Consider the following 16,689-nt stretch of genomic DNA (forward strand, 5'->3'; position numbering starts at 1 on the left):
AGAAGAAGAAGGTAGCGGGAGGGGAAGAATGAAGCGGGGGAAATCGGAGGGGTAGACGAACCATGAGAGACGATGGACTCTGAAAAACAAACAGGGTTCTAGAGGGGAGGGGGGTGGGAGGATGGCTTAGCCTGGTGATGGGTATTGAGGAGGGCACATTCTGCATGGAGCACTGGGTGTTATGCACAAACAATGAATCTTGGAACACTTCATCTAAAACTAATGATGTATGGGGATTAACATAAGAATAAAAAAAAATAAAAAAAATAAAAAAAATATATATATTGTACTTCATTCTCTTGACTCATGATTCTTGGGAAGCTAAAATTTGATAAAACCTTCTCTTAAAATAATAAATGGCAAAAATAATGTGAAAACTTCCATGTCCCTACATAAATTGCTGTGGAAATTGCTTTATAATTGCAACACATCTTGATGAAAAATCTCAGCCAGAATTATAAAGCAATTAAATAAATTAACATGTCTGCCAAATAGATATATTAGTATCCTACACCCAGCCAAGGACTAATCCATATGGTATTAAGAGAAGACTCTTTTTCAAATTCAATAGGTTAATTTAAAATATGGTTTTTAAGATGATGTACCCAGAGAAATAAACCAAGAGCTTGGACTCTTGGGAACAGTTGGAACTGGAATGAATCTAGGTTCCATCATTATTAAACTGTGCATCCTCCAACACTCAAGTCACTAAGCTCTCCACACCTCAACTGCCACACTCATAATACAAAGATGAAAACACTAAACTCATCAGGGTTTGGAGAGGGTTAAAAGAGACAATACTTGTAAATCACTGAACATAGTGGCTGGTATGTGTAGTGACACTGGATTAATGATAGAGGTTATTATTAAACAGTGAGGCTGGGCTAACACATTTTCATAAGAAGATTATCAATTATATCAACTCTAATTAAACTTAAATCTAAACTCCTGTGGCTTTCCTTTTTTCTACGCCCCTGAGAACCTTACAAGAAAGAACACTAGTCAAGCCATGTTTATATGAGGCTATTAACCAACACATATAAATCAAGTCCGGTGTGAGGCGCTTTTAAGATTGTAGTTTCTCTTTCCTTTTTTTTCTCCAATATGACTCCATCCACTCAGCAAATATACAATGGCAATTAGGGTTAACAACATATAATAAGAAGTACAAAGAAAAAGAACACTGGGGAATTAGCTGATGCTGGGAATATGCAGAGAATGTGCTGTTTCAAGCATGCCTATTATTGGCTAAATCATCCAATTATTAATCTTCACTAGGTTTTCATCTAGCATCCAGTGTTGGGTTGTTACTCAACAAATGTTGGAAAAATCTTTTTTTTTTTTTAAGATTTTATTTTTAAGTAATCTCTACACCCAACGTGGAGCTCAGATTTACAATACCAAAATCAAGAGTTGCATGCTCTACCGACTGAGCCAGCCAGGAGCCCCTGGAATATCATTTTTGAAAACTTAGCTTGTTTCCCTCAGAAAAGAATCACATAAATTATCACAGTCATTTAAAAAGATAATCAAATAAATAAGGCCCAAAGCCTAATGAGAGCCTGCAAAGAAAAAAAGGAGAATGCTGGACTGGACAAGTCATGTTAGAAATGAGAAGGAAAGGGGTATGGAAGAAAAGAAGATTGTCCGGAACAGAGGACCTTTGGAGGCCCTATGAAGTGCCATACTCACTGCTGGGTGCTTAGGTACTTCTCATAAACATCAAAAAAGGTAGTGAGAAAACAGAGCTCCAGAAAGCCTGGGTAACCTGCCCAGGTTAACAGAAGTGGTTACTGGTAGATCCTGCCAGCTTCCCTTCCTGAAAGCCCCTCCCACCTGAATGTTTTAGCCCCGAGGAGAAGAGAACTGTCCGAGTCATGAGTGACCAGGTCCTTCTCATGAACTTGCTGAGGGAAGAGCTCTCTTCTCCTGTGGCAAGGAGAAGCCGAAGAGATGCCACACCAGGGGCTTCAATGCTCCTTGACGGGCACTCCAGGAATGAGAAGTGGTGTTTTGTTTTGGGTTGTCGCAAACCTGTGCTGTGCACCTGGCTTTCATCAGGCAGGTGTTATGAGAGTAACAAAGAACATACCCACTTCCCTCACAACCCTTCAACACCCCACCAGGCATTCATCTCGATGAAAATCTGTTTATAGTTATCTGAGCCCAGATTCTAACTCCAAATTACATCTAACCAAGAGTATTCTTTCTCATCCCATTATTTTTTAATTTGGCACAGCACTCTTTGCCTAGACCATAGCATTACTTTGTGAAACACAAATCCTATCCCAGCTTATACTTGGTGGAATAGGACTATATATGAGAAGTGATACAGCAAGCAGAGGGGAAAATTCCCTTGATACAATCTTGTGTTTAAAGTGTTTTCTGTGCATAGAACACTGTGTTAACCATTATAAAAAGTACAAAAATGCATCAAAAGCATAAGAATCCATCCCTACCCATGAACCTGCTTTGTTGCCAGACATCCCGTTATATAGGCTATTTCTAGCAGCATAGCATTTAAAGTCACCTGTTAAAAGATACATATAATGGAGGATGGAGAACCCTATGCCACAATATGAACCATTCACTTCTTCATTCCAATTCTTGGCTTCTTTGAGGACAACCCAAGAGTTAATCAATGTAGAACAAATAATTTTTTTTATTTTAAGTTTTATTACATACAGTTGATTTTTTTTTAAGTAAGCTCTATACCAAACGGGGGGCTTGAACTCATGATACCTAATGAGTTCTCATGACTCATGAGATCAAGAGTCATACACTCCCCTGACTGAGCCAGCCAGGCACAAATAAGTTGTGTTGGGTTTTTTTTTTAAGATTTATTTATTATTTTAGAGAGAGAGTGTGTGTGCACATGAGCAGCGGGTGGGGCAGAGGAAGAGGGAGAGAGAGAATCTCAAGCAGACTCCCCACTGAGTGCAGACCCTGACATGGGGCTCGATCTCAGGACCCTGAGAAACCAAAAGCCAGACACTCAACCGACTGAGCCAACCAAGGAACCCCCAGAACAAATAAGTTTTGATGGAGAAGGAAGGCAAGGTCAGGTGTAGGCAGTAAGGGGGTAGTCAGTGAGTGGGAGGAGTCCCCAGACTGCAGACCAGCTGGGGACACATGGGAAAACACGGTACCAATGAGTAAAGGACAAGGGGAGGGAAAGAGTTGACAACAGATGGAGAAGGAATGAGGGCAGATACTGATTGTATTATAGGCAGCAAACCCTTGCGATTGAATAGAAAAGAGGCAGGGTTTACCAGTCCAGTGGGCTTGAGGTCAGATCCATAACGTTCTGTCTGTCCTCCACGAGGCCAGCACGAGAGACAACACACACGTAAGCATCGTGGCAGGGCACCTCGTACACAGCAGGAGTCCACACACCAGAGAGCTTCTACGGGTGTTACCGGCCAATTTCTGCAAGAGGCCAGGCTTTGTAAAGGCTGAAACAATCCTTTTTTATTTCAGACAGCACTTACTTTGGTTATAGGACAAAGGCAATAACCACAGTGAGAGAGTTTCCTGTGATTCTTACCCGATCAGTCCTGGGGAGGCTTCCAGAACTGTCTGGTTCATGAATTATGACCTGAAGCTTGCCACTGTGTCAAACACAACCTGAACACAGAGATGCACGTTCCAGGAGAGAGGGAATTTTCCAGCACTCAGGCCTTTGTCCTGGCCTCTTGCTGATAAATTGGTCTAGTTTCTATCATCAGCTTCAATTGCAAAAATGGTTCGATTCCAGGCAAGAAGTACTGGAGATGGCTGTGCTTAAGAGACACTCACAGGTTCAAACAATACCAAAGGTAATTTGTGTCCGCGATGTCACAGTCACATGCAAGATAACAACGATGCCAACTGTTAGCAGATGCTAAGGTGCCTGTTTGAATATGGCCCCTCTACAAAGAAAGACCAGGGTCACCTCTGTTTACCACATCAAATTTAAAGTGTCTTGTAGATCAAATAGTTTTAATCCCTTTGTAAACTCCTTTAAGTCACTGATCAATGCCTCTTACACAAGATTCAATGGTCTCAGTATCAATGAGAGCCTTGATCAACAAAGCGTTAAGGTACAGGGTCGCCTGGGTGGCTCAGTCGGTTGAGCATCCAGCTTTTGATTTCGGCTCAGGTCATGATCTCAGGGTCCTGGGATCGAGCCCTGCTTCAGACTCCATGCTCAGCGGGGAGTCTGCTTGAGATTCTCTCTCCCTGTCCCTCTGCACCCCTCCCCTCCCCACTGATACCTCTCTCTCTCAAAAAAAAAAAAAAAATCTTTAAAAAGAAAAACACACAGTGTTAAGATACAGGACAAAACTGACTTATCCTTTCCTCTTTCAGATGACCTTTGCTTGAAAAGGAAGATGAGCACCCAGAAAAGGGAGACAGACTACGAGGGGTGGCGTTCGGCATTCCAGAGATCCAGTACTACTGGATGAGTTGTATCTCGCTTTGACAGCAGCAGTGCAGTAAATGACAAGCCCTGTCAGGTAACACCTTTATCTTCACAGGAAAAGCGGCCATTCCAAAGCAAGAATCTCAGATGTTGTCACATCAGCCAGGACAAGAAGTCATAAAGCAGAAGGCCATCAATGCGGGAAGTACACTGTTATCTAGACTGTAATTAGGAGGAGCTGAGAAGGGGCACTCCAGCTCCAAGTGCACAGAAGCCGGACTCTTTCCTCTGGGTCTGGATTACCAGCCAAGTAATCAGTGGAGTCCTTATCAGCCTTCTCGGGGCTCAAGCCTCTGAGCTGCCTTTTATTCTGAAAGTTTTATGGCAAAAGCAGCTCTGCTGTTTCTCTAAATGTTAAATAACCGAGAGGAAAAAATAAAGCAAGAACAACAAAGAGCAACTTCACCCATTTCTTCATTTGCTCATTCATTCAACAAATATTTATTCTATGGTCCGGGCACAAAGCTAGGTATGGGCTGTTCGCTGAGGAAGATACAGTCCCTGACTTCAGAAGAGTCAGATTCTAATAGGACAGACAGAAGGCACTGCAAGCAGGCATGGGTGCTGGAAGGGGGTCACGGTCCGTAGCTCCAGCAGCAGTGAAGACAGTAATAGGCCCAATCTGTGGAGGAAATGGCATTCAGGTTCAAGTTTAAAAGAAGGCTGCATGGGGCACCTGGGTGGTTCAGTCGGTTAAGCACCTACCTTCAGCTCAAGTCATGATCCCGGGGTCCTGGGATCAAGCCCTGCATTGGGCTCCCTGCTCCATGGGGAGCCTGCTTCTCTCTCTCCCTCTCTCTCTGTCAAATAAATAAAATCTTTAAAAAAATAAAAGAAGGCTGCATGCTGGTCAAATGGCAAGGTAGGGAAAGAGAAGGAAATAGCATGCACCCACTCCTGAGAAGGCACCAGGTGTGTTCGGGGTTATGGATAACGTTTGTATGACTGACGCACCGAAGGAGGGCTGGCCATGTAGGGGAATTTGAGGGGCAGAGACGAGACTATCATCCAGATGGTTCTAAGGAATGAGAGAAGTGAGCAATGCAGATGACGTTTTACCTGGATTTCAAACCCATTTATTTAAAGGTGGTTTTCCACAGGTATATTAAGAAGAGAGTCAATGAACAATAAGATAAACCAAGATATCCCACGAGAATCCTGTAATGATTTCTTAAAAGCTGGATCACCATTAAAGAACTATGAAAATTCTATTGCACCTATCAGTGAATTACTTGAAAATCAGAGAGAAGATACTTATTTTTAAGGTATGGTGCCTTAAACAGGCCCCACTGCCATAAAACCCCATGATTTTACATAGCTAAAACTATAAAATTCAGCAATGAGTAACTTTTTTTCTGCTTCTTCTCATCTCAATGGTCCATGTTATACTGCTCTATTCACACCACTATTAAAGATGTCCGGCACGGGAGTCAGAACTGGTTAACCCTGACCATGTTACTTGTGAACCTGTGTGACCCTCGGCGAGTTATTAACCTCTCGGAGCCTCTGCTTCCTCTAATAGACCCATCTCTTAGGGACACTGTTGACATTTGGTGAGACAATGTGTGAAGTGGGTGTTTCTATTTCCATTTTATATTAAAGAGTAAATGAGATTCAGAGAGGGTACATGATGTGCAGCAGACCACACAGCAAGAGAAAAGCCCTCAGACTTCACACCAGGGCTTCTGACTCACTCCACAATCCAGTTCTCTTTTCTGTCATAATTCTGGTTTGGGTGTTTCAATTTCTTTTTTCTTTTCTTTTTTTTGGTGGTGATTTTCAATGGTAAATATAATTAAATTTCAACGATGATGACCTTTTTCATACTGTGGAAATAATAAAAGTTTTTGAATAAAGACAAAATAAAGGGGGAGTGCAGCATGATAAGAACTGTAGCAAAAATAGCACTGGATGAACACTTTAAATGGGTGGATGGTATGGTTTGTGAATCGTATCTCAATAAAGCTGTTAAAAATAAGAAAAATTAAAATAGCATTGGGTGAGAAGTGAGTAATGTGGCATTTAGGAGTGGTAGGATTTTCAGGAAGTCACATTTCCTGCTCCATTTCCTTACCTGTAAAATAGGGATCCTATTACCTGCACTGTCTGCCAAGGAATTAGGATAAAACCATCGTGGTGCTATAATGACACTAAAAAGAACTTGAGAACCAAGGGGCTTTATTTATTAATTTCTAGTGACAAGTGAACCTCCTAAAATGTATAAGAAAAGACATCTACCCAGGAGCACCTGGGTGGCTCAGTCGGATAAGCGTCTGCCTTCGGCTCAGGTCATGATCCTGACGTCCTCGGATCAAGCCCCGGGGTCCTGGGATCAAGCCCTGCATCCAGCTCCCTGCTCAGCAGGGAGCCTGCTTCTCCCTCTCCCTCTCCCTCTGCCAGCCTCTCTCTCTCTCTCTCTGTCAAATAAATAAATAAAATATTTAAAGAGAGAGAGAGAGAAAAAAAAGATGTCTACCCCAACTCGCAAGCACCTGTTCATGAGGTCATCCCTTCTCAAAATACTTAAAGTCACTAAAATATCAGCAGCAGGAAGTTCTGGAAAACGCAGATCACATGAGCTTGTTTCCCTGTGGCACTGTTACAATATAATCAGGAGGATGTATTCTCCAAATGAATGGCTTCCTAATCCGTTGGCACAACAGGTTGTTAGAGAGTTCTGCTTTACCAATCACATGGACCAAAGAATCAAAATAAACACAAATGTGGCTTGAGTTCTCCAAGCCTATAACAGAATCCCAAGTCACCCTGGTCTACTCATGTTCAAAGGTTCACACGTTGTACCAGACCCAGAAACAGACCTCTTCTGAATTTCCTTCCCATTTTATGAAGGAAATGTAAAATGAAATGGTACTTGTTTTCCCTTTTAGTAGAAAGACCATTTCGACCTTCCCAATTCCTGACTCATGGGTTTCATAGAAATGAAACATTAATACCAAAGGCTTTATACATGCAAAGACAAAACATGATTTTCTACAGTTTTTAAAAGGCTGAGGTCATTTTTGCCCCAATTCCTATAGAGTGGTAAGCTTAAAATCAAGCCATTTAGCTCACAGTCAGGTCCTATAAATCAGTGGAAAAAAAATAAATGGGAAAGCATGCCAAAACGTAACCATAGTAACACCACAGATGCGTCAAGAAATGGTGTGCTCATTTGCTTCATTCCCCATTTCTTAAATTGGAATCTAAGTAGGGGAAAAATTACACAGAGAACACTCATGATTCTGCAAGTACCGAATTCTACAAAACTGTATTCAACCTGCCATCCCAGAACATCACAGCAACTATAATACTGCTACAGAAGCAGCCCTGGGTGGTGAGAGTCCAGAAGACGCAACCAGACACCTATCAGTGACCTGATCTCCCCGTGACTCTGCTTCCTCATCTGTAAACTGGGTAGTAAAAATCCCAACATCAAAGAGTCATTCCGAGGGTAAAACTGGTCAGTGGAGAAGAGTCAGGACAATGGTGGACTCAGGAGACCGCAAGTCCTGGTCAACTTCAGCCTTGTTTTTTATTGGCTTACCTTGGTGCCTTGGTTTCTTGATCCATAAAAAGAATGATAATCCCTTCACTACCCATGGGATTAACATTAGGAATTACTATTAATCTAATTGTAAAGAATTATTAGTAGGATATAAGGTTACAGCATTCAATTCCAGTTCTGAAAGACTAAAAGCACTGAGGCCCAGAGATTCGGATTAATGCATTATCACCACATTTTCTCTTTCAAATGTAGCTCTGCCACTCAGCAGAAAGAGACAACCCTGGGGCACTGACCCAAGTCCCTTACATTCAACCTCTTTTCCTATTGGAGCCTTGGTTTTATTAATAAGTAAAATGAAGAGCAGAAGGCTATTCTAGAACCTGATCTTTAAAGGTCCCAGTCTAGACTTATGGCCTAAGTCCCTGCAGATCTATAGTGGCTTACATTAAGTTTTGTTTATCATTTTGCAGTAATATCAGGAAACTTAGGACTCCAGCACACCCCTTGAAAAATACTATTAAGAAAGAAAGGAAAGAAAGAAAGAAAGAAGAAAAGAAAAACCATTATAGCAAACAAATCACAGCAATAAGCAGGGTACCTTCAACTTCAAATGATTCTTACCGCTTTTGTTGGTTAAAAAATGTCATTGCTAAAAAAATAAAATTTCAAGCTTTGAAGGACTGGGTAACAATAGAAGAGAAAAATTTCAAGTACTAAAACCAAAATCATTCTTTCTTCTTAATTTTAAATAAAATGAAATCACTCTAAGTCTCCCCAGGACTCCTACCTTATAATTAGCTGTATAGGAATGCAGTTTGGTAGAACATGGTAATAGTTCACTACAACTTCATCTGCCGCATAGACTGACTTCCCCCATTTCCTCCTTCCCTTCCTCCCTCCCCTCAATACAAAAACCTTGCTTTCATGGCTCCTGTGTTCCATGTCTTGCTTTCTCAGATTTGGTCTGATCTAATGGGTTTGTGAGATTTGAGTTTTTAATTGGTGGAAACTATTTCTTCAAAGAAAATTATGCATGAAATGCAGACCTATGAATCGGGTCATGTTGGGGAAAAAGAGAGTCCATTGAGGCATTCTCTGTGCTGAGGGGCCATGAGGAACTCACTGATCTCTGCAGAGATCAATCTGAAAGCCTCTGGCCTGGTCCACGCCATTAATAACAGTGACGGTTAACATTTATGGAGGCTTACACCATGCCCATACTTTGCAAAATGTACTTACGTGCCTCATCCCCTGGACTCTTCCTAACAGTCTTATTGAATTAGTATGACTCAGATGTCCTTTCCACGGATGTGAAAACTGGCCCTGACAAAGGACAATTAATTTACCTGGCATTATAAGCAAGTACGTGGCAGAGCCAGAACCTGAAAGCCAAGTAATTCACCTTGCGCTATGCTTCATGTCCCACGGTCACTTATGATTCCCTGGACTTAGGGAGTCACTACATGAGCAAGCCGACTGACCAGTGTTCCAGAACCACCTGGTGAGCTCTTCTGGCTCCACCAACTTTCCACACACCCACCCAGCAGTAAGTTGCCCTAAACTGGCTACTTACAAGGCACAGCATGGCGATAAAGGTTATCCCTTATGGTCTGCTGGAGCTCATGATCAGGAGACCCTTTCTGGAACCGCTGATTGAGGAAATGTCGCAGGTCCTTGTTCAGCTTTCCTCCTGTAGGCAATATATAAAATAGACAGAACACATCAACAGCAGGGCTTCCTAGAGACTGAGCAGCTGGAGAGTTGTGTGTGGGAATGCCACCTCAAGCCACTGTAGCCAGCCAACCTCAGTCATTAGGAGGACTGACTTCAGATTTTCCTCTGCAAAGGAAAAAGCAAGCTAGAATGTAATAAAGATAAAACAGCATTGAAATAGCATTAATTTGGGGGTCCCATTTCACATAATACTAGAAGGCTCAAATAACAAAGAATTTAAACTAGGCTATTACATTTAAAATATGTGCCGTAGACACTTGCAGACACTATTAAAGAGAGAGTAAATGGCTGAAACCATAAAGAGAACAATGTATCAATAGCTGACAAATTACACAATGTTCTTTGACCAGGGATCCAATTGGTAGAAATGTACCCTATAAATATACTTGCAAAAGTCTGCACCATCTCCAGTATTGTTTATTGCAGCATTTTTGTAACAGCAAATAAATAAAAAGAAAAACAAAAAACCTGGAAAAAAACCCCACAAGGGATCAGCTAAGTAAAGCACAGTTCATTCATATAGTAACTACTCCAAGAAAGCTAGATCTGCAGGTGTTGGTGTCAAAGGAAAATATGCAGAGTAGTGCATAGTGTCTGGTTCCTTTCGTGTAAAAAGAAATAAAGAAGAGAGAACCTGTTTGCTATAAGGAATCACCACAAAGTTTTAACAACAGTTTCCTTTGGGTAGAAGGACATGAGCTTGGGAAATAAGACAGAAGATGTCGCTCTTCTTTCTACAGACACATACAGATATATAGATCTTATGATCCTGTGTTGATTTCCAAACACTAGATACATACTGTTTTTTCATTAACTATTGTATAACCAATAGTTACCTGGGTGGGTCTGTGTATTTCTTTGTAATTCTCCACATTAACAAAACAAAACAATAGCTAAAAATATTATTGTTACAAAAATATGTCATAGAAAGGAGAAGGTAACCAAATGTTCTTTTTAAATTACAAACACAAATTATAGTCTACAGTATTAACACAGAGCTTACAGATCAACTTAGCTAACATTTATTCTTAATGGAGAAAGATGGTTCAGTGACAGCTAAAAATAACAAGGCTAAAATCGTCCTTCCATTTTTAGACAAGATAAAAATTAGGTAAGAGCATTTCTAGCCTTAGAGAAACAAAGTAGCAATGCAGTATCTATGTGAGGCACAGAATTCATGTCTTTGGATGATAACTTCCCTATGGTCAAAAAGAATAAATCATGAGGATGACAGTGATGGTTAAGATGATGATATGTCCCATGCAGGGCAGGAAACTACTGATCCTTATTTTAATATTATGTTCAAAACAAGATTCCCTATTACAGATGATCATTTTAGAATAGACTAATAAAACCCAATTTGAACTATTACTGAGATGTATTATACCTCAGGTTTCAATTAGTCAAAAGGAAAACAGATATATTTAAGTCAATCTTAGGTCATTTAATAAATATTCAATTACTCACCAAATATTTGTTGAATAAAAAAGACAAACATTTACCTATCCACTCACGACACCCCCCCCAAAGGGGCACAAGGTTTGAATAATTTACAAAAGAATCTATATGATTGGCCAACTAACTGTATAAAAAGATAGTCAATATCATTAATTATCAGAGAAAGGCAAATGAAAGCCACAGTGAGATCCCACTACATACCTACTAGAATGGCCAAAATTTAAAAGACTGTCAGTATCAAGTGTTAGCAAGATTGTAGAACAAAAGGAACTCTGTCAGTGGGCATATAAAATGGTTCATTCTCTTGGGAAAAGAATTTGGCAGTATCTTATAAAGTTAAACCTTCACTAACCAAATGACCCAGCATTTCCATTCTTATTTATGCAAGAGAAATGAAAATAAGTGCATACACACACACATAAACTTGTAGATGAATCTTCACAGCAACTTTATTCACTATGTAATAGTCCAAACTTGGGAACAACCCAAATGTCCATCAACAGATAAATGGGTAAGCAAACTACTACATTCAAATGGGATGCAACACAACAATTAATGGGAACAAAATACTAATACATACAGTAATATTTATGCATCTAAAACACATAATGCTGAGCAAAAGAAGCTAGACACAAAAGGCAACATTCTGTATGATTCCATTTATATAGAGAGTTTTAGGACAATCTAAACTATAGTGACAAAGAGCAGTTCCGTGGTTACCTGGGGCTGAGATTAGGCAGAGACTAACTGCAAGGTGCACAAGGGAATAAGATCTATGGAGAGTACCCATGTCAATTTTCTGGCTTTGCAATTGTACTATACTTATGTAACGGGTTATCATTGAGGGGAAATTGGGTGAAGGGTACAGGGGATCTTTGTACTATTTTTTATACTTTCTTGAGAGTCTAAAATGATTTCAACATAGAACATTTCTTAAAAAGGGGAGCACAAGGGAAGTTTGTGAAGTGGATGCCAGTATAGAAAATCTTAATTGTGACAGTGATAATATGGGTTTATACATTTATCAAAATTTATGGAACTGTGTGTAGGGGTATGCAATTTATAGTATGTATATTACACTTATAAAATTGATTTCAAAGGTTTAAGAATATACACATAATTACTGAATGACTATGTGATAGGCACTGTTCTAAGTGCTTAATTCTCAATTTCCCCTTGGAGAGATGAACAGAAAGAAAAATAGAGTAAATCTTAGTAGTTAAGACTAAGGCTTTGGGTTTAAAGCCTGACTCCACCATTTATTAGCTGGAGAACCCAAGCATGTTGCGTAATCTCTGAACCTTATCTGCAAAAATAGAGCACTGAAAACACAGTAGCTCGGCTACAAAATTGTCAAGAGGATTAAATGAGGTTCTAACGGTGCCTGGCACAGAGAAAGCACTCAGTGAAAGATGGAAGTTGTCATGACAATGCAGAGGGGACAACTGTTGAGGTGAGAGGGAAAGAGCTGAGGTTAGTTCAAAGATGGGCTGTTACTCTTTTTTAAAATGCACATAAACATAAAACCCAGTCTATTACTTAGAAATAGCTATAAACAAAATGCGGGCATAGGGAAATTTGGATTAAAGGACATTTCTAGAGTTTCTGGAAAGGAATAAAATTCTACTTGTGGGGCACCTGGGTGGCTCAGTCAGTTAAGTGTCTGCCTTTGGCTCAGGACATGATCCTGGGGTCCCCGGGATGGAGCCCCAGGTCTGGCTCCCTACTCAGCGGGGAGTCTGCTTCTCCCTCTCCCTTTACTCCTCCCCCCCTGCTGCTCCCCCTGCTTCTGCTCTCTTGCTAGCTCCCTCTATCAAATAAATAAATAAAATCTTAAAAAAAAAAACCCCTCTACTTGTGCTAAAATTGTCTGGACATATATAAGTTGGTTAGCATTTAGTGCATACTTAATATATTTTTGGCACTGTGCTGGAGCTGAGATGAAACCAACTGGTAAATCACTGATATTTAATAGTCACACCTGTCAACTCTATCTCTAGGTATAAGGTACCCTGGAATTCGACCAAAAGGATAACAATGTTTACCAGCAAAATCTTCATTGTTTAGGACCTAGAGTTTATATTCCCCTTAGGAGACCACAGTTGTAGACATTAGAAAGATACTGAACCATGAGTAGAAAAGATGTTATGGGATCCAAATGTACTGTTCGAGTCAAAAGAAAATCCCAAAGAAGATTCAGGATACAGTATCTCTTTTTCCTATATAGAACGCAGGTTTACACATTCTTTTTTTTTTAAGATTTTATTTATTTGACAGAGAGAGAGAGAGAGAGCACAAGTAGGGGGAGCTGCAGACAGAGGGAGAGGGAGAAGCAGGCTCCGGCCTGAGCAAGGAGCCCAACATGGGGCTCTGGATCCCAGGACCCTGGGATCATGACCTGAGCCGAAAGCAGACTCTTAACCGACTGAGCCACCCAGGCATCCCAGGTTTACACATTCTTATGGATCACCAGCAGGTACCTATCAAGATAAACCAAGGGCTTATAGATTGGAAGGCATTCTTAAGACATATAGACACTCTCGGTTTACACTTGAGCTTTACAGTGAAACTAGCCAAGCTAGCTAAAGTTTATGATCATCGAACTAAAACTGCAGATGTGCAAAAGGGTAGGGTTAATGATGTTGGTGGTTAACATTTACTCTGTGTTCCGTGACATTTGTAAGCGAAAAGCCTCAACCTTCCCATTACATTAAGAATACTGTACTTTTTGGCATCTAATCTCAAATTAATTGCCAATTATTCAGGGGATATGTCTATAAATCTTCTCCTAATTGTCAAGGCAGTGAGCCAATGAAATAATAAATTGCTAGAGAGAGAGTTTGTCATAGCATCTTCGCTTTCTTTGAAATCCAAGATTTATTTTGCAAATGGAAAAGAAAACATAGGTCAGAAATACATGGAGCTTTTTCCTAGAAAAGGATTCAGAGCTTATTTTAAGATAATTTTATGATTTCAATGACAAAAATGGAGCTGACTCTCTGTCCTGGATTTGCCATTATATTTTCATATCATTGTATCCAAAATTGTCTTTTAAATTTACAACAATGTATCTCTGCTTTTTCCATTCACATTAGTTTATAGAAATTTAACCATGTCAACTGATGTAACCTTTCATAATTATTTTAAATGTGGTATAATATTCCATTTAAAAAATATAATACTTTTGTATCCCTTGTAGAAAATTATTTCCAATGTTGTGGTCAATAGAATAATGCTATAATAAATGCCATTGTAGTTTTTTTCTTTTCAAATGTGTATATGTACAGGAAAAAACATAGTGTATATGTGGTTCAGTACTACCCATAGTTCCAGGCATCATTCCAGGCATCACTAGGGCTAGTCTTGGAATGTATCCCCCACAGATAAGGGGGGACTACAGTACTAGTGACAGTGAACATTCTATTATATATATATGCATATATATATAATATACACACACATATCTCAAATACATATTTCATATATGTCTCTTATACATATTTTTTCTTTTACGTTTCCTCTTCTGTAACTTGCCTATTCATATTCATATATTCATTGTGCATTTCCCTAGTGGGCCATCTTGTTATTTTTGGAAAGACATTCTTTACATATTCTGGATATGATTCCTTTATCAGTTACTTAAGTTGCAAATTTTGCTTGTTATTACTGAAACATGAAATGATCCCTTAAACATAATTGTAATTTTTCCAAAGTTTCCCACTCACATGCTAGATAGTTTTCTGCCAATTCAACTAGAAGCATCATTTTCAAAGTGATGGGTTATGAGGGGACTCTGCTTGGTCTGATCTCTATCTCCTAGCGTACAGATCCTAAGGGAGAACACTAGTCAACAGAAATAATCTTCACGGTCAAGCACTAGGTTTCCAGAGATGTTACTTTGGAGTCCTCTTGATTCATCCATTTCTAACTGAGGAGGCAAAACATAACTGTGTCACATAAGCTCCAGAACATCTACCTCTAGAAGGTCAAAGAATAGCGTTTCATTACAACTAGAATTTAGACTTTAATACGTTTCAAATTTTCAATGCCGAGGAAAACTTACATAAGGATATTACACTAATCACACTTCCAGGTGATAATGCTTTAGCACACAATTTCTTCAAGGAATGATTATAGTTGTAGGAAAGATGTATTTATTAAGGCAACACAAATGGTTTGTACCGCAGTGAGCTATTACAGCAAAAAGATCTGTGTCTGTTCAGCAGCTTGCATTTATAAAGGATAGGGCTTTTTGTTAAAAAAAAAAAAACAACACAAAATTATAAATTGAAATACATATTAGCTAGTTTTATTGTCACTTAAACTTACAATCTGAAATATATTTAATGAGTTTTGTCTGAAAAAGATTGTGCTATTCGTTTCTTTCTAATACATTTTTCTTAACACTTTGTTTACTGGACAAATAATCTAAATTATGGGGGAGATAGTATTTAAAGGGTCCAGAGTTTCCGCTGGAGAAGATGAAGAGGTTCTGGAGGCGGATGGTGGTGAGGGTTGCACAACAGTGTGAATGTACCTAATGCCACTGAACATGCTTAAAATGATAAATTCTATGTTATATATATTTTACCACAATAAAAAGGGTCCTATAGATTAATTACAAGATTTGAAAAATACACAAAAGTACGACAAAGAAGGTTAAAAATAAACTGTAACTTCATGTGTATCACCATTAACATGCTGGTGCTGTGGGCCTTGTGTACACACACGTACATATACACACGGATACACACAGATACACTTATAATACATCCACACGCTTGAGGAGATCCATTCACTCATTCAACAAATATTTATTAAGTGCCTACAGCCAGAAAATCTGTGGGCCCTGGAGAGACAGCCTGACAACACAGAGCTCCTGAACAGGAACTGACATGCATGTTTTAGGAAAAAGGAACAGGGCTGGCCTCTAGGCAGAGGTCACTGTTAAGATGAGAAGTAAAGGAAGACAAGACGCAAGTAGGCTCTGCAAAGTGTGGGGTAACCAGCATTCTAGGCAGAGGACACTGCAGGTGCCAATGTCTGGAAATCAAAAAGGCTGGCGTGTCAGAGAAAGAGCATGGAGCTCGGACAGGGGTGGCACACAGTGAGGTTAAAAAGAGAAGCTGGGGCAGATCATTCTGTGCCTTGCCGGCCATGATAAGGAGTTTGCATTTTATTCTAAGCTCAGTAGGCATGCACTGAAGGGATTTCAGTCAGGGAGGTAAAGAAGGCCTGGTGTAAATGTTAAGATTCCTTTTACAGCTGTGTAGTGGGTCAGGATAGAGGGGGGTGATTCTGCTAGTAGCAGTTTGTCAGTATATATGTGGTTCAGTACTACTTACTCTTTTTTAAAATGCACATAAACATAAAACCCAGTCTATTACTTAGAAATAGCTATAAACAAAATGCGGGCATAGGGAAATTTGTGCAACCAATGTTGCTGATCACACAAGACCAGAAGTGGCCTGGACAAAGGAAATGGATGAGAAGACGAAGGACGGGGGGGGGGGGGGGGGGGGGGGGG

The 16,689-nt window shown here is 39.9% G+C and overlaps 1 protein-coding gene across 1 annotated transcript in view; it reads right to left on the minus strand.

Annotated features, from left to right (window-relative positions):
- Positions 1-16,689, minus strand: part of MAGI1 (membrane associated guanylate kinase, WW and PDZ domain containing 1) — a 576,983-nt gene that overhangs the window by 219,218 nt on the left and 341,076 nt on the right. The window contains exon 2 of the mRNA XM_081805817.1: positions 9,544-9,660. Coding sequence (XP_081661943.1) covers positions 9,544-9,660 — 117 coding nt within the window. The remainder of the gene's footprint in view (positions 1-9,543; positions 9,661-16,689) is intronic.

This window comes from Leptonychotes weddellii, chromosome 1 (assembly GCF_054177405.1).
Source record: "Leptonychotes weddellii isolate Sample4059 chromosome 1, ASM5417740v2, whole genome shotgun sequence".
NCBI classification, from domain to species: domain Eukaryota; kingdom Metazoa; phylum Chordata; class Mammalia; order Carnivora; family Phocidae; genus Leptonychotes; species Leptonychotes weddellii.